At 33.4% G+C, this 26,213-nt stretch overlaps 1 protein-coding gene across 1 annotated transcript; it reads left to right on the top strand.

The window, feature by feature from the left end:
• On the top strand, positions 1-21,165 carry LOC144855904 (alpha-N-acetylneuraminide alpha-2,8-sialyltransferase-like). The gene is made up of 8 exons (XM_078713856.1): positions 1-138; positions 4,502-4,585; positions 5,852-6,112; positions 13,983-14,121; positions 14,612-14,721; positions 16,896-16,985; positions 19,486-19,727; positions 20,799-21,165. The coding sequence occupies exons 2-8, from the start codon at positions 4,518-4,520 to the stop codon at positions 21,035-21,037; spliced, it is 1,149 nt and encodes a 382-aa protein (XP_078569982.1). The 5' UTR covers positions 1-138; positions 4,502-4,517; the 3' UTR covers positions 21,038-21,165.
• The last annotated feature ends 5,048 nt before the right edge of the window (positions 21,166-26,213 follow it).

The raw sequence follows: 26,213 nt of genomic DNA, 5'->3' as shown, positions 1-26,213 counted from the left end.
CGTTCATGAGAGCAGCACGTATTTAAGATCAACACTTTAAATAAGGTACAGACATTATAAGCAGGACTGTATTTATGCCAAGACAAAAACTAGGATTGTAATGCTAAACAGGAATTTACAATGAATATTTTATAAAACGTAAGTAAGCCTGCTTGAATTGTTAATTTTATTTTTTTCTCGATAACGGAATAGTAACGTTATAATAGCATATTTTACGGTGTTTTACGCCACGGCATATACTACCTATCAGACCAATATTGTTTGTGGTGTGCCGTATATGCCATGCTTCCTTCTTCGACGCAGAGATGTTGAATCAAAATCTGCCGTTAAATGCAATGTTAATTTTCTGTATACGCATCCACCGAAGATGTCATACTCACTTAATATACTAAATATTCACCCGTTTACGCGAAATGTGTATTTACATTTAATTTAAATAATTGTATTTCCTTACACGTGAGACATTCGCATTGTATTAATTATCCCACAACTCGCAGAGATAATTCTCAGCGCTGATCTTCACATTATACATTAATTATTCGGTAATATTAATATTAGCATTTACCCGATTGTATTTAGGAGAAAGAAATAAAACAATACTATACGTAATATGGTTATTTTTCCCGGTATAAATATATATAATAATTAAATGCGGGTTGTGTTTTGATATGTCTGGAGTGTGTAGGAGGAGTGAAATATATTTCTGCCATTTTCACCTTTGACTACGTCAGGGAATCTATTAATAATACTGGCCTGTTTATAATTGTTTAGGCTTGTTACATTACAAACGATATCATTGAGATAATGAGTAAAGCGTATTTTGTGAATGCAATATTGACGCCATAGACACGGACGGCTTTTAAATTGATTAAATTGATAAAATAAGAATAATAAATGCATTTTTTGATACAGTAATATAGGTCTAATTGTCTGTACCCGTGTGTATTAGTTCTGTCTTGTCTTAAATGAAAATATGGTAGATGAAAAAAACAAAAACAACTATGTAAGAAAAAAATAAGCTTGTTAATGAAAATGTGTTACAGATAATATGTATAAAAAGAGGAAGCTATGTAATAAATGTGATAATATGTAAACAAATGAATAAAACTCTTTAAATAAGTATATGTAGGCCTAAACAGATGATTAAACAAACATTAATATAATGATATGTATAGTGTATAGTGAAAAATATATGTAAAGAGAACAGTTGTATGGAAATAAAAGTGGGATGAACCCACATAAGATAAAAAAAAAAGTTCTGTCTTGTCCACAGGGTAAATTCCCTAATACAGCATATCTTGTGTTTCACATGTGATGTCTGTATCATGAACGATGCCAATGATACTGACTAAATGTAGATAGACCTACAGAGTACTGAGAAGAGTTACAGTCGAATACGGATTATAGCATGTATCTCACGTGTGATGCTTGTATCATGGAAGGTTAGGGTCTATGATACAGATGTGATTTATGTGTTTTACATGTGTTGCTGTATCAAGAACTTTGCCTATGATACTGAACAAAATGTATAATATAACCGACATTCGGCTCTTTTCTCAATTATTAATGGCCTACTCATGAACGCCACTTGTTTCTAAGCACCATCAATTATACGTTTGTTTTCTCTTCTGTGGGTATCGCCCACCAGCCTTTATTAATTCAATTACACGTGCGGCCTGTAATGCTGTACTCGTTTTAGCAATTTTAACAATAAATTACATCGAATTGAATTAACTGAATTGAAACCTCATTTTAGTATAGTATTTCAATCAGGGATTGATTTAATTTAATTTGTTTTCAAACAGTACGAAGCTAATATCAGGATGCCTTACAGAAATACATACAATAAAATTGTAATAAAATCCAATATTAAAATTAAGAAATATATACAATTATAGTTACATCAAAGATGTATTGTTCGCCACCCCATCCCCCATATCCCATTTTAATGTCACATAATAGTTATTCACTTTGACCAAAAATTGGGCTGGAAAAAAAATGATTTACCTGAAAAAACTGTAATTTAAAGCAAACAATAGTCAAATTGGCTGCCAGTCAATGGATTTTTGGCTGAATTTAATCGTTTATTTTGTTATTTTATAAGTGAAAACATTATATTTCGGGTTATTTTTTCTATGGAAGTGATTAACTTGGTTAAAACTACAAAAAGACCTATATTCAAACTCAGATTTTATTAATTTTCATTTTTCATGTTTTTGGGGGACAATACATCTTTAACATTGACAAAAGAATCGTTTCCAATTGCGCGAATAAATTCGTATTAGCATGTAAATACAGATCTATTGTTTAGAATTAATAATATTGATCAAAACATACGTACTGTAATATAATATTATTAATTATTTTCAATTATGACACACCTAAGTATAGATTATTGTCATTGATTGGACGGATTGGGTCACATGATATACAAATAAATGTGATGTAGCACTCTCCAGAGTGTCATGGCGTTATGTACAATCGAGTACTGTGCAATTGTCAACTATCACACCCGATTTACCGTTAACAAATAATCATAGCTTCATCCATATGATTAAAAATGTTCATACGCACTTTTTAACTGCATGTCCTGTCTGTGTTTCCTTTGTGTGTCCAAGTGGCGCCTAACTCGTCTCGAATCGACACACGTAGGGCTACTGTAGGTTCCCTTTAAAGTATGTGTACACTGGACCTCCGGTATATAGTTCTTATCCGAGAAGCCTTGTTCTACACCACTTAAAAACTATACCTTGCCGATACTATTAATTTCAACTTAATATTGGTAAAAAAATCAATATTTTGGCACACATGGAGTTTCACACGTATAATGCTTGAGAACAAGTTACTGTAAATACAAACGGGGCAAGTGTACTGTGTTCCATTGTCTTAACCGTGCGGCCACGATCATTGAGTAGACCAATCACTCACTGCATGATAAGATGGCATAGGGCGTAGTGTGGCAAAATGCTAAAGCGTGGTTCCCACTAGAACGCAACGCAACGTAACGCAGCGACGTATCGACGCAAAGTGATGTATTGCGTAATCGCAAGTATGAACCGAGGACGAAACATTGCCGTAAAAATCATAGGTTTGTTTTCACGCAGGCGGGGGCAAACACAATGATTGGAAGGGCATTTTCTTACGTTGCGTAAATTGCGTTACGTTGCGTCGCAAGTGAGAACCACGCTTTATTACTGTACTACCTAATTATACCTTTCACAAATAATGATATTTAAGATGCATTTTCTCCATTGCTTTACTCAAACTTAAATTAAGAAAAATTGCTATTTTGTCAGCCCACTTTAACACACAAAAGGAATAACAATAATTAATACTATATCATTGTTTATATAAGGAACCAACTCAAGTTTCTCTTCAATCTATAGTCTAGTAATTCATTTCTTCCATAAATGAATAAAAGCAATTTAACGATCAGTTTCTATTGATTTCAAGGATATTATATCGACAGAAAATGAATTAAAAAAATGAAAGGACTCTCTTTACAATCAAGATATCCGATTGGAAAGAAAATAACATCCGCTTATTGAAATGGACACAATAGAGCTTAAAGTAAAGCTTGGTTCTCACTAGGACACAACGCAGACGGAAGCGCGACGCAATGTCGATTGACCAATGAAAATAATCCATCGCCTGTCATTCGTCAAATACAACCGTTGCACGTACGTCCTTACGTTGCGTCCTGGCATGGTAGGGACAAACTTGAGTGCCACCCACTAAAACGTGACTCCCACTAGGGCGAAATTGCGTCGGACTCACGACGTAATTGGTGTCACGGCCTATCGTATAGTTTATCCATGGACCTATAATTTATAGATTTCATTTCATTTCATTATTTATTCGGTTTATTTCAGTATAATAATTATACATAACAAAAAAAACCAGGGTCAACCTGACCCATCCTTGATTTAGTATCAGAAGAAAAATGGGTTCTCTCTTTTCAACAATCACCTTGTGAAAATGCCGATTGTTGTACGACAATAAACTCTAGAAAGAGTCTGATAAAACAGTAGGTGCGCTGTAAATTGTAATATAATACACAAACACACAAACAATCAATGGATGTTTTACCTTGAAGATTATAGGACTTGAGTATATGACTTTAGCTTACTTATCCCTTCGACGTGTCATAGCTGGCAACTCTTCATTTTATATACTGGCGAAACTTAAGGTGGTGGTCAGAGACTGTTTAAAAAAAATGATAAATTTATCGATTTGGTTTGCTACTATCAGGTGTGGTAATGAGTTTTGTATTCGTTAAATTGGTTTCTATTGGGTTTGGGTTTAGAGTTAGAGTTTGTTAATATTCTCCCCATAACGTCATTATTAGTTGATATTTTCTTCTCAAATGTCATGTTGATTTATTTTCATGGGCTTCTGCTGGAGAAGTAGTAGTAGTAGAATATCGTTGAAAATAAATAAGTAATGAAAATAAATGCACATAATTACCGTACTGATGCATTATTCTATTCCATTTCCACAGGTAGGAACATCAAACAATGAAGACATCTATACGGCTACTTTGTTTGGCATTTGGAACGTCGTTCCTGTTTTCAACATATATATGGTAAGTTAACAACTAAAGCTTGGTTCCCACTAGCGACGCAACGTAACGCAACCGACGCAACGTAACGCAACCTACGCAACGTAAGAAAATGCTCTTCCAATAGTTGTGTTTGCCTCCGCCTGCGTGAAATCAAACATGCGATGTTTGCAGCACTGTTGCGTTGTCGGTTCCCACTTGTGATTATGCAATACAGCACTTTGCGTCACTAATATACGTCATAGCGTTGCGTTGCGTCGCTAGTGGGAACCACGCTTTAAGATCTCTACACTATCAAACTGTATGTGACAAAAAAAATGCAATGTGCCCATATTTGGGAATATCATATTTGGGCACATAAAGTTTGATAGTGTAGACAGAGCTTTAGATCAATTTTAGTTTAAACACAAAGATCATTTTTGGTTAATTCAGTGGCCAACGGCTTTGAGCGCTCACTGGCTAAACCCAGAGGCCCTGGAGCTTGGGGTCCTGAGCAGTACCCAGAGGAATAAACAGGCTTGAAATATGTCAAAAAGGCTAAAAAGGACCTTAGTTCCTCCTAAACAAGGGGCCTCAAGTCGCTACGTTACGCCACTGGGTTATTTATTCCATCTTTGGGCCTTGGTAAATAATAACAGCAACGCCGATTGAAGAAGCATTAAGTTTAATGGGTTTATTGAGTCTGTGATGTTATACATTAAGGTTTGAAGTATAAGTTTATTATACGTGGTAATTTACGATAAAAAATAATGTGAAACCAATGTTACTACATACAATTCATATAACTTATAAACATCTAAAATATCACCGGTAAAAATATTGCTTAAAGGCGCAGACGGTACTATGAAATCAGAAAGCACATCTACCAAACACAGTGGCGTAACGGCTATGACCGCTCACTGGCTAAACCCAGGGGCCCCGGAGATTATTGGGGGGGGGGGGGGGGGTGTTGCGCGCTGAAGTGTGCCCAGAGGAAAAGGCGTTAAATTAATATGTCGAAAAAGGCTACAAACGCCCATTTAGGGGCCTCAGGTCTCTGGATTACGCCACTGTTGAACGAGTGTTTCCCCAGAATTCTATCCATAAATTAACAACGGTAAAATAAAAGAGTTGGGCCTATAGATTAGTAATCTGTTCTTGTATTTTTACAAAGATTTATATATATCAAAGTGAACACCAGACTAAATTACAAGCCACGTAATTCGAACATAGCCTACGTAATAATGCATTAAAATAAGTTCTCCATTCAAACATTGCTTTTAATCAATACTTTTTATATTTATTTCATAGGTGGAATATTCACCCGTATAACTTTGACAATAAAGATGTGAAGCATCTGGGATTGTATTCTGTGCCTGATTTAGGCATACCGAGCAGGCAACCAGACAAAGAAATAATAGAGGACCATAATTTACCAATAAACTTAACGATTTTAAAGGACACCTTTAAGTACATTGCGCATACGTCAACCGATAGTGAAAGTACACTCAACTTGTCAAGTATACTCATGACGCCATGGAAACAGAACGTATCGAATTTACAACAATTAAGGTAATACAATAGATCCATATATGACTGGGTTTTATTTCTATTGAACAAAGTATATCTAGTTTGTTTTATTACTAAAGCGTGGTTCCCATTAAAACGCAACGCAACCTAACGCAGCGACGTATCGACGCAAAGTGCTGTATTGCCTAATCACAAGTGGGAACCGACGGTGCAACAGTGCTGCAAACATTACATCGCAGGCGGGGGAAAATACAATTATTGGAAGGGAATTGTCTTACGTTGCGTAGGTTGCGTTACGTTTCGTCGCTAGTGGGAACCAAGCTTTAGGCATAAATGTTTTGTCCTGATTTTTTTGTTGTTGAATATGCCATTATAATATCACATAATACTTTGAACAAAAATTGGATCGAAAAAACTGTAATTTAAAAAATAGTTGCCAGCCAATGGGTTTTTGGTTGGAATTAACTGGTTTTTTTTTTGTCGTTTTATAAGTGAAAACATTAATTGTTTCGGTTTTTATTTTCTACGGAAGTGATTAACTTTATTAAAACTACAAAATAGCCTATTTAAAGTTCGATTTTATTAATTTTAATTTTTCATTTTATTGAGGACAATACTGTACATCTTTAACTAATTAATTATCACTTGGTATTTGTTTTTATGTCTTTCTTCTGGGTCCTAGTGAGACAAGTTCTACTTTTAACTACCGCCCATGATAATAATGTTAATACTATTCATACTTAACTTTGTAATCTTTTCTCTCTTTATGTCATAGGTTTCAGTTTCTTAACCATTCTTTTGTTTCTCTTATGGCTATATTTTATAGTAAAAAAATATATAAGAATAGGCTAAAGTGTTGTCATTTACTACAGTGAAATATAAAGCCCAACAAAATGACTATTATCATCCAGGCCTACCATACAGTCAGAGAGACTGTGATTGTAATAGGCCTACCGTAAATCTTCTAATAGTAACCCACACTCTAATAGTAACCCCCTTCTAATAGTAACCCACCTTATAAGTCAATCTATAATAATAACCCACTACTCTAATAGTAACCCATGGGGGTTACTATTAGAGTCACAAAAACTTATGATGCAGCCGTATTTTGAAAATAAGGAGATAATGCATGTTAGTGAGTGGGGGAGGATTGAGTGTTTTTGAGTTTATAAAAAAAAGTTAGAGTTCAACCAAATTTGTTTATTCGTACTGTTTTATTATTTTGTAATGAGTTGCTGACCGGAAAAGTTGGGGGTGAGTTACTATTTGCAGGTGCCTAATTTAAGAATAGTAATAGTAACCCACTACTCTAATAGTAACCCCCCTTCTAATAGTAACTCACCCTAAAAAATCAAAGAATAATAACCCAGGGTTATAATTAGAGGATTTACGGTAAGTGTACGTAATATATTGGTACATACCGGTAATGTACTATGTATTCTATACAGGGAGTTTCATAACAATATACCCGGAAGGTTGATTCTTGCGAACAAATGGTAGACCTTTTAAGCTTTGTAAACCTCGGTTTAATACCTTTAGTAGAGCTTCTTTCTTTGATATACGTATCATAAACCCATGGAATTCATTACTTTATCACATTGTTTCAAGCCCAATACTTAACATTTTCAAACACAAATATGACTCACACATAAACACTGTGAGAGGAGGCAGCCTATACGAGTAATTACTCTTTGCCACCTTATTTCACATGCGGATAATGAGTTTTCACATACTAATTTGTAACGCAGTGGTGTAATTGTAAATGAAACAGAACGGTAACGGTAAGCGGAAACAGAGTGTTTGTCTCACGTAGAATCTGTATTATAATCCTGAGTGGGTTTCCGCGTTTGTTAAGTAGTCATAAGAATAACATAATATACATAATCAAATACGAATTCCTTTTGTTTTTAACTACTTCTTTTAAACATAGCATTGAGTTCACTGGTCCTAAACTCTGGAATAGCGTACCAGTCCTATAAAAAGTGCTTTGTCAAAGAAGAGTTTTTCTTTTAAATTGAAACGACACCTCTTATCCAGTTATGTGTAATTATCCTTTCACTTATTGTAGTTTTTATATTTAGCATTTTTCGGTACCTGAAACTAAAAGTCTTCTTTACTGCTTTTGTCCTGTTTCCGGTTCCCGTGTTGTCCTGTTTTCTTTTTCAGTTTTTATGGGCTGCCTTATACAAGCTTCGCTTTTTATGAAATGTTGCCCCTCTTATTTTAATCATATTTACTGTTAATTTTATTTACTATGAAATTAAAAGAAAAAAGAGAAATAAATGTTACTTTGATTGATTGATTGATAGATTCTATATTTTTGTTTTCCGGTTGCCGTTTATCGCTTACAATCTTCGTCTGCGTAAATTTGCCCTAAATTGGCCTTTAAAAAGAGAGTTGCATCGAGGTGGGTAACACTAAGATCACCGACTTGTTGAGAGATTTTAAATCGATTTAGACCTACCGTACAATGCTTTTAAACGTTCATGTACGAAGGTGAAAATGTCTTAGATATGTTATACATTGTTTAAGATTTATGTAAATCGGACATTATTCATTTGTTTATAGCAAAACATAATTTCGATCAAAACAACAATCACAATAAAAATGTAGAGAAAATGTCACAAATAGAAATTACACTAGAAATTACACTAATTAATATAATCGACCGCCATCTTGACCAGAACAGCTGCTGTTTGAGGATGCCTACTGGTACGATGTATTGATTGGGTTTCTTTATTAAAAACGTATCATTGAAATCAGTCAATAGTAAAGTTTTTGTTTGTAAAATAATACAATGTTCACACGTGAATGTCCCATTTATCACTTGTTGACATCTAGGCTTGATGAAGTGACCCCCAGACTTGACCTTAGCAATAAAATAGTGGTCTAAAATTGGCTTTAATATATTATTTAGACATCATTTTCAATTAAATTATTTAATAAGCACATCATCTTTTACAGATTCAGTATTTTTTATTTTTCAATTTCAATTGCACAATTATGACATATCAAAGTATTAATTCTTGTTGTATTTGACTTCAAATACAAAAGTTATTCACTTCCGTAAAAAAAAAAATATTATTTACTTATAAAAAGAGAAAAGAAACGTTTAATTTTAACCAAAAACCATTGTCTGACAGACAATTTAAGTATTTTTTGCATTAAATTACATTTTTCAGGTGAATAATAATTGTTTGTTTAACGTGAATAACTATTATGTGACAATAAAATGACACATTCAAAAACAAATTTGAAATATATATATATTTTTCAGGGGGACAATATATCTTTAAAACTGTTACATCAACAAGCGAGCGGCGTTTTTTGTAAGAAATATTTCTTGTTTATGATGTTAGTCTACCAGTCGGAGTTTCAATTTTTGTCTCGAGCTCAAGTAGAGGCCTACGCATGAAACGCCAAATTGCCAATAGCTGTTATCATTTAGCAATCTTGCTTATGGAAGGCCTATGTCTATTTTTTTATTTATTTATATATTCATAGGAATCACTTTATATCCGCGGCACACATTTTTCATCCAATTTACATACAAAATTACAAATAACATAAGCCACACTAACTAATACATAACATCAAAACAAAATGGTAATTAATTAATTAAACATGTATGGAAAATACATAATACCTAAACTGTACAATATATATCTAACTACAAAAATATATAATTAAAACAAAAACAAAACAACAAAAATACAGGATATCATTAAAAATAATAATAATGAAACTTACAAATTTACAGATACATACTCATGGAGACGTCTGTATCTTGTTTTCTATATATTCATTAATCAGTTTGTTACGAGAGAGGTAATGCTGATAAAATTGTAGATCTAGTATCGCATGCTTTCATTAAATATCTTTTACAATAAAAATCAAAAAATTCTCCTACTGTTTCATTTTCAGTGAATAAATTGTTTAGCATAAAGTGGTGTTTTAATTCTTGAGATCCACAATTAAAATTATCCCAATACATACTTAAATTATTGTATATGAAGTTGTTCTTAAGATCTAAGTATACATCATTTTTTAATAAGGACATTTAAATAAAAAGTGGTTTACTGTTTCTTTTTCCTTAGTGCTACACATCTTACATAATCCTGTGTTATGTTTTGACCAGGATTGTCTACGACCCTCAATATCTAGAGTGTTTGAGCTTGCTTTAAACTTTAAATTGATACTCTTAAAATTAGTTTTATCTGACAAATATTGTTCATAAGGTTTCTTTATGCGGTATATTCTGTTGTTTTGCATTGGGCTTTTGAAAACCACTCGTTATGATCAACTTGTTTATTATTTGTTCTAACTGGCTTTATCCAGTTAATAGATGGTTTTTGATTAAATTTATCGATGAAATTTGTTGTATTTAAAATATCTTTTACATTGGAAAACCAATGCTATGTCATACATTCTTGTAACAGATAACATTGCCTTGCAAAGTAAACGAGACCACCTACAATCTTCCATATTCTTTAATCTGTTAAAATATTGAACTCTGCAATCATTTTATAAGGAAATAATACTTTGCCATCCCAAATCACTATACAGTGCTTCTTTGGCAACATTTCTCGAGGCTTTTAGTATTATCCTAGCCATTTGATATTGCAGGTTTTCAATTTTTGCTGGATGGATTTAATTAAGCGTATAAATGCGTTATAATTTCGATGCAAATGTATTGAATAAATGAAAGTTCAATCATGCAAACGATACATTGTTATATTGTCAAGGTATTAGTCACACAAGTTAAAATAAATACAAAACAAATTGAACATTATTCGCTTTCACAACGCTCGCACTCTAAAAAACAGCATGCATGCACACGCTTCAATAGCCAATATACACAGACGAGCGCTTACGGTAGGCGGTAAACAAACATAGATTCATTCCATATTCATAATCACAATAGTTGATAACATTGATAAGAATGCCATGTAAGTTCAAATCAGGTGGCTATTTCACACACAAGCGATAGAATTCAACGTATTATTTCTGCAACCGTCCTTCTTTTCTATAACAGTCTCCAATTTCAATATCGTTACTGTTCTGTATTTACAAGTGTTCTGGTTTCCCGAGTCTTTTGGTTATGAATTCAGTTAATCAATCCGTTCTTCAATCCTGTAGGCTACCACTCAATTATCAGACGTAAAAGAAACCTTAGTTAAGTGAAGGAGTTATTTATTACAAGACTACAATATCGCTGAAGTGTGCATCAAATTTCTCTTACTTTTGGTTTTCTTTATTTTCTCCGCTTAGCTTCTTATCCATACAACCCTAGTAGTTTGCCACACCCAATCAAGAAATGCAACACTCAGCTTACTCCCAACTCCTTGTTTCAACCTCGCGCCGTTCCCGCACACACTTTATATACCAACCCATCATCCAATAAGAGGATAGAAGATAACCCCCCTCATACGGTACAATGGAACAAAAAATTAAATCACTTGTGACAATCGAGTCATCTATATGAAAAGCATTGTCTTGAACGGCTAATTAATTGGCCTATTGTGTCTATGGTTCGAATATTCAAACATAGGCCTAAGATCGCCTGTTCCTCTGGGCGAATTTATCCGCGCGAATTCAATTTTTGCAAAGAAAAAAAAGTGCTACCCTTTTGTGAGAAGCTTATATAATTTCATGATGTTTTCGCTAATTTTGGACCACGTATAAACATAATTTTGTTGCCAAATCCTTTATTAATTAAAAAGTGGTCCAGAATTGAAATTCTTGATCCGGATTTAATGGAATCTTCAGCGACCATTATATCAATCCGTCGTTTAAATTTGGAAAAGATCGGTCTTTTAGTTTTGACGTTATCCTGCTAGCAGACAAACATACAAATAAATATCGCATACAAAATATAATCTCCTTGGCCGAGATAATAACAAAGTACTTAACCAAAATAATGAAGATAAACAGCAATAATAATAGAAAAAAAAGAAGAAAAAAAAAGATAAATGGAAACGAGATAAAGAGAGTTTCAGAGAAGTTCATATTAAAAAAGAAAAAAATAAAATTCACAAAGCCAGAGCAATTTTCATCAAAATGAACAAAAAAGACACTATAATAAAAAAACAATCAAAACAAATTGTCAAACATGTTTTTTATGGATGTGAATGTGAAAAAAATCAAATAAAAAAAAAATAATAATGATAATAAATAGATAATAACATTAACTCCATCATAAAGGTTAAGTATTGTTCTGTCTGTAAGATTATTTTGGTTTTTTCACTATTTCATTTTACTTGTATAATTCATTTCTTCTTTTTCTTCGATTTTAATGTTATTTTTGATACTTTTCTTTTTGTTTTTATATTGCCTTGTAACGTGTGCCTCTGATACAAAAGCGTTTGTTCAAGTTTATCAGAATCATATCATTCCAAAAGTGCTTGAGGAGTGGCCCAACAAAATAAGAACTTGAGGCTGCAGCTAGAAATAATAACAAAACTCATTTTAATGACAAAATCTAACTGAAGTAGTATCGACAACAAGTAGATTGACCTGAGTAATTTCAACCGGAAGAGAAAAGAAAGAGAGGCAGGCCAAAGGTGACGTGGAGACGAACAATTGAATAGGAAGAGCGGTAACAATGAGAAAGATCCAGTAAATACATTCACAGTAACTAAATTAGAATTGAAATTTAATCAGACAGAAATATACAGAGATAAAGAAACCAGTGGAGATGAAATAAACCCCACGTATTTAAGGGGGAGGGGACAGATAAACGATTGAACAGGAAAGAAGGGAAGCGGGAATCATGGAATGGAGGTAGAACTAATGGCCAAAAAGCGGCCGGGAAAGATGGAGAGAATATGTTAACGGGCCGCCGTCACCGGAAAACAGGACGATAATTAAGAAAGATCCAGCCATCAGTAAAATTCAAACCTAAATTCAATCATATACAGAAATAACCAGAGATCCAATTTGAACAGGAACCAGTGGTATTTATGAGAAAGAAGGGAAAATGGATGAAGGCGCAAACTGCAAGACACCGGAGAGATAGGGGAGAATAATGTTAATGGCCTTATGTGCCATCACTGAACTGACATGTCAACCGGAAGAGAAAAGGCAGGACAAGTACCAAACTTTACCACATTTCCTCAAGTTTGCAAACTCAACCTGATTCTCCGTGCTGTATCTCCACCACTACAATATTTACATAGTATCATAGGAATTATTGTAATACGATATCTCATTTGTATAATTTAAGGTAAAGGGTTAGGTTATGGAATATGATACCGTACAAGATATACACGTGAAACTGAAATGTTTCAGGCCTCTATTACCAAATACTTCCTACGATATTGGAGAAATATAGGTACAAAACCGACAATCGGGTGAGTTTGCTAGAAGTGTAGAGTATAGACCCCTGCAAATAGTCTCTGCTATTTTTGAAGGCCTGCTAGCAACGGGAGTTGTCCATCTGCTGATTTACCACACTGTCCTTTGATTCATGGCTGATTTGTTCCAAACGTCAGCTACATTACAACACGTATTAGCAAACTTTTGTTTGCAAACTCCGTTTTTCAACAGTCACTTCATGACGCTTTGTTGTACTAAACTGCCGGGTAACAGGAATACAAAGACTGTTATTTGATTTTCCGATTACACATACCTTAGAAAACGATGGTATGTCAAGAAAGGAAAGAAAGAAAAGAAGAAGAAAGAAAATTTGAAGACTAGAATTCAAACAGTGTTTCTAGGGTAAATTTCTGCAATATTAATCTTTAAATGTGCGCTTATGTCAACACGGAAATCAACCCAACTCAACTGTGTCTACGCGCAACTGAACACTACTGACATTAATTGACTGCAAAAATGTCGACATAAGCTTATATTGTAGATCAGTCATAATATAACATCAACTTTAATTTTTATCTTCTTTTCTTCTTTCTAGATCCGATTTAAAAACTATAGTTCAAGCAGACATGGTTATGAGCAGAACAAATGTAAAAAAATCTCAAAGAATTAAGTGCACGCTAAATACGGGAACAATCAAGATAGACGACAGATTTTATAAATTGTTGCAGACAAAAGTACGTTTTTACTTTTTTTTAATTTAAGTAAAGAAACTCTAGTATCAAAGAAACTTGTGTTCAAAATATTAAATCTTCAAATTCGATTTTAATCGTATGCGTGTAGCTGCTGTACACGCAATCTGAACTAGCCCCGATATTTCTTTTCGTAAGTTGGAGACCCCACATGAAACGTCACAAAATAAACATGAATATTCATTAGTCATATCCATTAGGTGTGACGACCATGTGTATCACAGAACTATCTTAAATTTCTGTCTACACTATCAAACTTTATCAAAAATGTGACGTGCCCATATGGACACGATAATGTCATATCACTACCATATTTAGGCACATCACACTTTTTTTTGTCAAACTAGTGTAGACTGTAGACTAAAGCTTAAAATTAAAGAAGAAAAAAAATAGGGTGCAGTACGGAAAAATAATGTGAAAAGATTCCACGAGCTTGTTAATAAATGGTTAAAAATATTAGCATTTGTTTTCACAGGAAACTATTGATCATAATACCTACAAAAGATGTTCCATTGTGGGTAATGGAGGGATATTAAAGGGAAGTAAGTGTGGCAAAGAAATCGATAAAGCTGACTTCGTTATAAGGTTAGTTTTCAATCATATATAAGAGAGAGAGAGTTTGTGTTTGTTCGTCGTATGCACCCATTCAATCTGAATCAAAATGATCACAATTATATATTTGTATGTATGTTTGTTGTCCGCCTTACCAAAAACTCCACAGTCTAATCTCACAAACGCTGGCGGTGCTCATTAACTGTCGTTAACTATGCTGTTTTAATGGGGCCTAACAGTATTTTACTGAAAATTGCCTCCCGCACGGATGCAATGACATATACGACATGTTTGTGTTGTCAAAATACAATACCACTAGCAATTTTGAGAGGGAAAATTTTAATGTCAATATATCGCTTTGACTATAAGAGTGTTTTAGTATTTAGGCCTACAAATATTGTTGGACGTTGAGATAGTGGGTTCGATACGCATTGCTTGTATCCTTGGGCAAGACACTTTACTAACGTTTGGCTCCTTCCATCCAGGTAAAAATACATGGTAAGGTCAAGACACAACTTTGCGATGATTAGTCTATAGCTGCATTATAGGAGTATGTTTCCATACAATGATATGTACAGCGCTTAGAGGTTTCACAACTTTAGGCGCTTTATAAATCCAGGATATTATTATTATTAAATAAAAAGGACACAGAACTACATTACGAAATGTGCCGATATCGTCCAACCATTTCCTAGTCATTATGGTAAAAAAAAATCAATTCAACTTTGAACTCAATCAACATCTTGTGCTGCATATCCGGATAGGTACAGGTCTAGCCGGAAACACTTAAGATGTAAATGGACAATAATACTTATCCTGGTGGATTCGTAGCCATAAGTGATTTAGATATAATATTAATGCTACTAAATTTTTCGCGTAATTTTATGTATCTCCTCCCGAAACCGCTGAAAGTTACGTGTTCACATTTGGCACACTGATGTTTCTTGATGGGCCGCACACGATAGGTTATATCACTTTCCTGAATTTTATAAAAGAAAAGGCAAAAATGACAGTAATTTGACGTCTCATGGACCATGTTTCGCGAGTTGTTACGTCACGTATCAACTACGCAACCTCCTGTATTATGTGTACCGCAGTGGTCGGATCTACAAATACCACGCCGAGCCGCCAGACAGTGCTTAGTCTCGGCAGCCGGCCAACCGTATCGACTGATTGAAGTTTTAATTAATTACACCTATCCTTGGAACATAATGTATTTCGTAAATCACGGATATTTCAGTGAGTGAAACGCCGTGGCCATTTATATCAATGCTTAGTAAATGCTTAGTGAATTCGAGTTCGAATCCGCGAAATGTGTAAATAATAAGTAACACCGCTTAAGCCAAATAAATCAGAACTAGACCACAATTTAATTACAAAAGTAGCAAAAAAGATAACAAAACTCCCACATAAAAATTGCAAAATATAAAAAACCATTGAAATAAAAAAATGAATAAAAATATACACACACAAACAAAACGAATTCAAATTGTTTGATATATTGTTGAACATGAAAACAACTTACCACCACAATTACGGAAAACAATTAGCAATGTTTTTTTTGTATTTTTCATTCGATTTATGCCCATTTTTTTTAATTCTATCTATATGTAAATGTGACTTATTGTATACTATTTCTGAGCATATAAAAACAAAGCTCTCTCACAAAAAACAACAAATCATCAAAATAATACACCACGAAAAACATATATAGTTTTCGTTTGTGTCCGCGCGCATCATCTAATTTCGACTACCACCACCATGTGCACTTTTTTATGTTGATTTCAAGTCCGTAATTAGGCCTATTATTACAATATTGATTTATTCTACCATTTTGAAATAAACTGACACGATAATATCTTTAAAACATGAATAAATGGTTCATATTTACATATTTTAACTTCAATAAAACCCCTTAATACAATTATTCCTGTACGCTTGCGGTAATTGAATATTACGAGTTTGTCGGATATTGTTGTTTTTGTTTTTTTTGTCATTTAAATAAAAATAAATAAAAAATATGCATAGGCCTATAAAACAGACGGATCACGAGAGGGAGGTAAAGCGTAAACATTTTAATTGGCCTTATAGTCTTATGAGTAGCGAAAGCTGATTTATTTTGGTCTGTTTTGTCACATTTATTAATGAAGTTTTATTGTTTATGTTATGTTATGATAGTGACAAATAAAGTATTTATTTCTTTTCAGATGTAATGCACCGCCGATAGGTCAATTTAAAGAAGACGCAGGTGTTAACAGTAATATAACCACAATGAACCCTTCAATTATTACAAAAAGGTAAGTGGTCTGTTTTGTGTCCAGGCAAATTCCGTAATACAGCATCCCATGTGTTTCCCATGTGAAGTATCAAGATACAAACTAATATATAACCTTGTTGTCAGGTCTTCGTCCATACTCTGTCTCATGCATAGTGTATGTACCGCCCGTAACCCCTGTTTGTCCCTGCTTATTTTATTAGTTTCGTGCAAACGCGACTCTACAGCTCAATATGTCAGTCGGTCTATTGGTCGGTCGTTCTGTTGGTCGGTAAACACTAACTCAAATTTGTGCACGCGACAGCAGCCATGTATTATGGCCTTGTTTCTCCTTCTTCTTTATTGTATCAAACACAAATTTCAATACAAAAGGTAGCCAAGATATAGCCGAAGCTAATCAAGCTTGGTACCTTTTATCTTAACTAACTACGAAATTAACAAATAAATAACAGAACTTAAAAGAAAATAAAAATTTGATAACGTCAAAAACAAAAAATTGTTTGAATAATAAATAAATAACATAACATAACATAAAGTACTGTATGTACTGTACTGTAATAAACAAAACCATATCAGTTCAATAGATAATATCTAATGGATTAACAATATAAATTATAGATTATTCTTTTATATACTTAAATAAAAGTAATTCTTTAAGTTGTTTAGAGAAAGCAAATCTAGATGTAATTGTTCGTAATTCTAAAGGTAAATCATTCCAAATAACAGCACCAGAAAAAGAAATTCTAAATCGTCCACAATTAATACGACAAGGGGAATGGCTAAATTAAAATAATGATTAATTCTTGTATTATATGCATGATCGGTAGTTTCAAAGTAATCAGATAAACTGTGAGGTAATCTATTATTAAATAGATCAGAAACGAATTTAGAAACACATAAGGTATAAAGTTTATTTATATCTAATATTTTAAGTAAATGAAATAAAGGCAATGAATGTGTTCCAAACTTAGAAAAAGTCATACATCTGACACACATTTTTTGTGTAACTAAAAGGGGTTTTAAATACGAATCATATGTGCTACCCCATATCTCAATACCATACATTAGATGTGGCTGAATAAAAGCATTGTAAAGCAAGATTAAAGTGTTCCGAGGGATATAGTGCCGTAATTTAAATAAAATACCAACCCGCTTCCTTAATTTATTGTTCAAATCAACAATGTGATCTTTAAATGAAAGAAATTTATCCAAAATAATACCAACAAAAGAAATCGTATCCGTTTCAGAAATCTTATTATTATTTATCTTGATAGAGTCATTCTCTAGAAGACACATGCATAAACTATTCGCTACGTATTTTATATTTTAAATTTTGCTTTGTGTAAATAAATGAATTTAACATCCTATTTTAAAATGTATATGTTTTATTTTGTATAAATAAATAAGAAGTAAAAATAAATAAATGTGTTCACATGTGATACCGTATCATGGAATTTGCCTATAAAACTGGAAAAAAAAATAGATTTTGATTAAAACTGACCGTATTTCGAAGTGTTGTATCTTTACATACGTATCCATTTCCGAGGTATAGGAATATGGTAATACAACATCTTAAGCATATATCACATGTGGTGACTGTATCATGTAAGGGGTAGGTTACTACTAGATGCATGTGATGTTGTATTACCATTATGCCTATGATACTTCGGAAATAGCAGAACAGAGAATCGACTGAAAATTAAGTCTTCTAAATGGATTTCACACAGGACAATCAAACCACCTTCCGGAAGCAGGAAGTACATCTCTACGTCTATTGCTTTTCGATTGCCGGTATCATAATATAACAATATTTATTCCTAGAATATTAAATCCCCTTTTATTCGTAAACGCCGCAAAAATAACTATTTAACCAAAGCTGGAAATATTACGCCCTCTATTGATCGACTATCATTAAAAACTACCGGATGTGATAATAACATGAAGGGAATTATATATATGTGGCCTAATGGTTAGGACATCTGCATATCATGCAGAGGGTTCCGGGTTCGAATCTTGGGCGACTTGTTCTCATTCTCACAGATTTCCTCATCTTATCGTTTCAAATTAATTAATTAAATTTCAGTATATCACCGGGCGGTTATAGAATTAACATTCAGCTCTTGTTCTGATAAAGCCAAGTTTATCAATGCTATACTTGATATAGCATAGATAGCAAATAAATAGCTTGCAATTGCTATACTTGATATAGCATAGATAGCAAATACATAGCTTGCAATTGCTATACTTGATATAGCATAGATAGCAAATACATAGCTTGCAATTGCTATACTTGATATAGCATAAATAGCAAATACATAGCTTGCAATTGCTATACTTGATATAGCATAAATAGTAAATAAATAGCTTACAATTGCTATACTTGATATAGCATAAATAGCAAATAAAAAGTTTATCAATCTGTATATTGTCACCACATGGTGAATGTTAATGGATAAAACGGATATTAAACTTCGTTCTGCTCTCTACTCACCTAGTAATTTGTTTAACGTATTATTTTTTAGGTTTGGTAACCTACGGACGAATGTACAACAATCTAGATTTATAGATACAATGAAGGAATACAACAACAGCATTTGGTTTCCAAGTTTTTCAAATTTATGGATTAATAGACTGGGCATTACTTTGAATAACTTACTGAACAGACGTTTAAAATCAGTACATTTAATACACGGAAATCCTTACCACTACAAAGAGATAGGAGCATATTGGGCACAAAAGGGCCTACAAAACAGATTATCAACAGGTTGGTATAGTTTAGTACGTTCAAATCGGTAATTCTGATAAAAAACATTTTGGCACACATGGCGTTTAATACATGGAATTAGTCGCCCGCTGACGAGATTTTTAACTACATGATTGTTGGGCCCATTGCACGAGATTAATAATTATTAAACCTAACTCTATAAATAATCTCTATGTCAATCATTGACCAAAGGATAAAGATGTCCATGGGGTTCAATCAGTCAGAAGTCAGTTGCAAGGTGGAGGTATAATACAACCTATTCGATCTCATATTACATGTCCATGATGTGCCATATAATGTCCTAATTCATGCCATGGCGTAACACATTATATGCATTCGGATCCAACTATCCTGTAGATAAAAATCTGGCCGCCCATAGCGCAACGTAAAAAGTAGCAATTAATATTGCCGAACGTTTTCATGACGCGACTACACAGATCATATCGGGTGCAGGTCAAGTCGGCCCCAAACCGTCTCGGCCAAAGTCAAGTCGGCCCCACGTCAAGTCGGCCCCAAGTCAACTCGGCCTCAAGTCAACTCGGCCTCACGTCAACTCGGCCAAAAACTAATCGGTCAACTCGGCCACAATAAAGTATGGAACGCAAAAAGTGCTTAATATTATTATGATTATTACTATCCACGCTTTAAAAAAAATGAAGAAATAAGAAAAATACTCATATAAAAAAATGATCTCATTGCCATAGAAAAAATAATCGTACATATCGTTTTTGTTCATGATTTGCGTTTTTAAAAAAGGGGAATCCCCCGGTCAGCGAAAATACGTAGCAGTTTTAGATATCGAAATAGCTGCCAAAGGCGCAGAGCTAGGGAGGCGCAGCTACGAATTGGTTTCAGATGTTGTCGCCTAATCAAATGCATACACTGAAAATTTCTACGCGTGATTCAACCATGGAGTTACCATTATTTTATACCTCAATGATTCAACCAAACAATATTGCTGAGCATGCGCATAATGACTTTTCGACGTAGCTGTGTAACCGTAAAACCGAACTGTTGCTAACATTAACTTTTGTAATACAATTTACCATATTACTTTTATTTTTCTTTTAGGCTTTTATTTAACAACCACAGCGCTGTTATTTTGTGACGAGCTTCATCTGTACGGGTTTTGGCCGTTCTCAACTGACATACACAACCGCACAACATCATATCATTACTACGAAGATGTAAAACTTTCAAAAGTAGTTCACGCTTTTGACAGGGAGTTTAATGAACTCGTTAGACTACATAGCGAGGGTGTTTTACAACTTCATGTCGATGATTGCAGTCAAAATATCAATAGTAATTAAAATTAATACAATATGACCAATTGTGTCAATAGTAATCAACACCAATATCGATTACCAATATTGTTTTTTTTAAATACAATCGTAACTTGAATTTAATGAATTTTGGAATTACACCAAAGGTTTTACAATTTTTGAGTAAATTTGGATGCCTTTCCAAGCTTCTTGTCGAGTCGTTCCAAACGTCTAGTTTGCTTGGTCAGTGTGAAGTCATTAACTAGACTACCAAACATCCCAACAGAATTGAAACCAAGAACATATATTATTATTATTTATCAATATTTGCTGCCCTCGTTAGTTGGCCGTTAGTGGCGACATTCAATTTGAAAAGGGTTTTTTTGTTTATTTTGTCACGAAGTTAGCGAAATACGAATAGGCCTACATAAAACATGTGAAACAACCACAAATGTGAAAACAACCACAAAGAACACATATATTGCTAATATCTTGCACCAAACATGTTTCGTAGTTCCTCGCAACGACATCGTGATCATTTCTATTTAGCCACATATCGAATTAGTGAAAACCATGTGTTTGCTAATGACAAATTTAATTTAAATATTTACTTGTTTCCGGAGCTCAGCATTTGCTGGGTCCGGAGTCGAGGCTAGGCTATGCCTATAAGCCCCTCTTTGAGTGTAGACATGCTCTGAATTGTTTATCGAGAGATGGATACTTCTATTTTAAAGTGTGGCTTCGTTTATTTCAGATAGTACAGTGTATTTACAGTATTTTAAAATAATTTAATTTGCATTAATTTATTAATACCTCAATGCCCGGTGTCAAAGAACCTAAGAACATTTCGGATAGTAAGCGGACACAGTGGATAGTTTATTCGCTTATGGTTCAATTGTAGATATTAGGCCTAGAGGGTAGATTCGGAATTTTTGTTATGATTGTTTTAATAGAGATACGTTTATAGAGTTGGGGTGGGGGTGTTGGTAATTGTAAATGATAAATATATTTGTAATTTTAATTTATATAGGCCCTATTCCATTTCTATGACTTTTATACGAGTTTAGTATGAAGATTAGTTATATTAGGGTGGTCTTTTTTAAATTCTCAGGGAATATGTATATTTAATTTATATAACTGAAAACATTCCTGAGTATTTTTTATTTATGGCATCTTAACTTGACGGTAAATTTAGGAGGAGAAACTTCTTGCTATGCTGTTACAGATTAGGCCTACTCATTTTTTAGCCGAATTTAACTTTTAAAATATCAGTCGACTCTCGTAGGGTGTCATGTCTAAAAACAATGAACGGTAGGACTGTTTCATGTCAAGCGACGGTAACAGGCATTCATATTACACGGCAGCCAGCTCCTAACACCTACATTTTGACTAAGACGGTCACATAATCGCCTTTGAAAAAAAGTCAATATTATTTTAAGTTGTCTTTTGATGTTGTCTGTATTATATGTATGAAGGGCCATGTGTGCCAAAATGTTTTACTAAGTAGTAATGTCGAATCGCCGTGTAGAACCTACACTGTCAGGAGGCATAAACATTATGTGGGGAAAAGTTTGTAGTCAGAAGACATGAAACTGCTGTTCGTTTTCATTTTTTTTTATTACGCGCTAGACATCATACCGTACAAGAATCGGCAGAAAATGTGTACGAGAGTATTGTGTAGTAGATTGCATATCATGTAAAATATATATTTTATATGGTTTTTGTATATAAAAATAATAAACTTTACAATATTTTTAAAATACATTTTCGAACAGTAAAGATTGCATTGAAATTTTCTTTCTTTAGATGAGTGAGTTAAAACGGGACCTGCCAACCTCTGTGTTATAAAAATTAAATTAATTATACAAATTTGTCCAAAAAAATCTGGAGAATTAAAAAAAAATTGGGAGATTTCCAGATAAGACAACCAATAACGATGCACAACATTTTTTCAGGGGGACAATCTATTTTTAAAACTGTTACGTCAACAAGCGAGTTAGCAAATACGCCTACATAAAACATGTGAAACAACCACAAATGTGAAAACAACCACAAATGTGAAACGCCCACAAATGTGAAAACAACCTCAAATGTGAAAACAACCACAAATATGTGAAAACAACCACAAATGTGGAAACAACAACGAATGTGAAACAACCACAAATGTGAAAACAACCACAAATGTGAAACGCCCACAAATGTGAAAACAACCTAGAATGTGAAAACAACCACAAATATGTGAAAACAACCACAAATGTGGAAACAACAACGAATGTGAAAACATCTTCCACGAATGTGAAAACATCTTCCACGAATGTGAAAACATCTTCCACGAATGTAAAAGCAATCACAAATGTGAGAATGAATCATCTACAAATGTAAGAATAAGCACAAATGTGAAAACAGCGTCACAAATGTGATATAAACGCTCACAAATTTAAAAACAAAAAACATATGTTAGCCTACTATTATTGGCAACTTTTAACAACGCTGAAATCGCCTTACTATACTATACATATTATGATACTGACCTTGAAGTAAGCCAACACGTTAGCTATTCAATCGACCAACAACACGTGCATCGCGCACACACAAGTGTTGAAACAACCCGGACAATCTAACACCGAAAATACCATGCTTAAATTGTCACAATTGTTCGGGTGGTCTAGTGCTAAATTTGACTTATTTTTTGTTTTTAACATTTGTGGAGGTTTTTACATTTGTGGGTGATGTATTTTCACATTATTGTGGTTATTTTCACATCTTTAGATTCAACAGCGCCCTCTTTGAATCAAACATAATGTTCAATGGTTTATATTAGGCGAAGTGAAGTGTGATATTCATTCATATTCATTAATAATGTATTGGTTGAGACTATAATTTTGAAAATATATGGTAATCATTCGGAATAACCTCAATATGAAACGTAAGTAATATTCTTATCTGACGGAATGATATTAGAGTTGTATAGTAACAGAAAAACTCCAAGATCAATACAACCTTTAAATATTGTACTCTATTTTAAACAAAACATTTCAATCTTCTATCAACTAAAGCCGAACTAGTCTCGGCTCCATTCTTATATAGATACCACCAAATACTTTCATCAGTGCTTCTATGAATGGATGATTAGTTGGGAAGAGGAATGTTGTAGTCTAAAGGTGTTCCGGTGTAAGATTAAAATGTGTCCGGCATTCAAAATTGTCCGGGCGGACACTTTTCAGCATTGAATAGTGTCCGGTTGAATTTTTAACGGGTTCGCGACAAAAACACGTACTTGTAACCATTATATTATTTGGTATGAGTAAAGACAAGAAGAATAAATAGTTGTTATTTATGTGAAAAAAAAAGTAATTTTAGTGGTCCTCTTCCAATTAAAGGTCACTTTACTTTAAGACACCTCCAATTAGCGACCATTTATTAATTGGTATGAGTAAAGACAAAAAGAATAAATAGTTTTTATTTATGTGACAAAAAACAAGTATTTGTAGTGGTCCTCTTCCAATTAAAGATCACTTTACTTAAAGACACCTCCAATTAGCGACAATTTATTATTTGGTATGAGTAAAGACAAAAATAATAAATAGTTCTTATTTATGTGACGAAAAAAAACAATTGTAGTCCTCTTCCAATTAAAGATCACTTTACTTAAAGACACCTCCAATTAGCGACAATTTATTATTTGGTATGAGTAAAGACAAGAATAATAAATAGTTTTTATTTATGTGATAAAAAAAACAATTGTAGTCCTCTTCCAATTAAAGATCACTTTACTTAAAGACACCTCCAAATAGCGACATTAGGAAAAGGTAGCAGACATTCTAATCACAAAAGCAAGACATTTTGATTTTGAACAAACTCAAACTCAAAACAAAAAGGACATTAAAATTAGTGCTCTCTGGAAAATATATTATAGGCCTACATGGTATTCCATGCAGAAAAAACAAACTTGCTCATTGTAGCTAACGTAAATGCCTAAACATTTTTCGTCCATGTTATATTAAAAGGTGTTGTTTCATTATTTTTACTAGAACCAATCCACATTCCTTTCGTTTCCTTCTTTATTTAATTTCAAACTAGAATGATAAACTAAACCATCTATTGATAGAACTATTCACAAAACGACAAAAGCAAAGCGATAACAACGCAACACGCTGTTCTAAATACATAAAACACATTGATTCTTGGGGTCATAATTTCGAAATGGTATAGTTAAAACACAATTCAAATTGTTAATCACATTTTTCCTACAGTATATCCATAATAATCTACTTACTTATTCCTGACTAAGTTTATTCACTACAATAGGCCTTTCAATTGACTAAAAATATACTTAACATTTTTAAAGAATCATTCACCTGATTTAGATTAGTAGTCGCCAAAAGTATCATTGGTATAAATAACTAGATTTAAAAACAAAATGATACTGTGATCCCTCGTTTGTTGTTTTCAGGTTCTACCAATTCAAAATAGGCATTTCGGATACAATCTGCCCCCGGGGTGTGTTGAGTTTTGTTGTGATATATTCTATCGACTTTTTCGCTACGTTGGAATACCTGAGAACAGCCTTGCCGATATTTTGAACACATAGTGGCATTTTAAATGAGATCATTAAAGTGTTTTCATTAATATCCTAGGCCAACGTTCGTCTTTAAAATTCTATCCATATAATTAATTCTATGTACATTTGGAAAATATGAAATTGTTTACCACCCAAGTTCCCCATAACGAGTAGCTCAAGGAGTATTCCGAGAGGCCTTAACGATAAACCTTGCCATTTGTAATTGTAATCTTTCAATTCTTTCACAATCACTTTTACAACCAACCCAAATAGTACTACCATAATTTATTGATGGGAGTGCAATGGTTCGACAGAAGATATCACCATAATATTAAAATTGTTTAAGTTACCAATTATGGCTTTTATATAGCCTATGAGTCGGTTATATTTGTTAACATATTCTACATGGCTATGGTCATTTGCTCCGCTTGATATCATTACACCTAGATATTTATATGTTTCACACTCAGTTATCGACTGATCTCCTAATTTCCATAACTTGTGTTTATCTATTTTCTTACCTACAACAAGTACATTTGATTTGGTTGGTTTAAATTGCATTTTCCAATCAATGGCAAATTTTGATGTTAGCTGTAACATGTTAGTAATTTGTTTCTCATTTTCTGCTAATAGCACAATATCATCTGCCCGGAAAAGAGCTCC

This window comes from Antedon bifida, chromosome 11 (assembly GCF_963402885.1).
Source record: "Antedon bifida chromosome 11, ecAntBifi1.1, whole genome shotgun sequence".
Classification (NCBI taxonomy): Eukaryota; Metazoa; Echinodermata; class Crinoidea; order Comatulida; family Antedonidae; genus Antedon; species Antedon bifida.
Note: the sequence above shows the minus strand (reverse complement) of the source record. Positions and strands in the feature narration are given on the sequence as shown.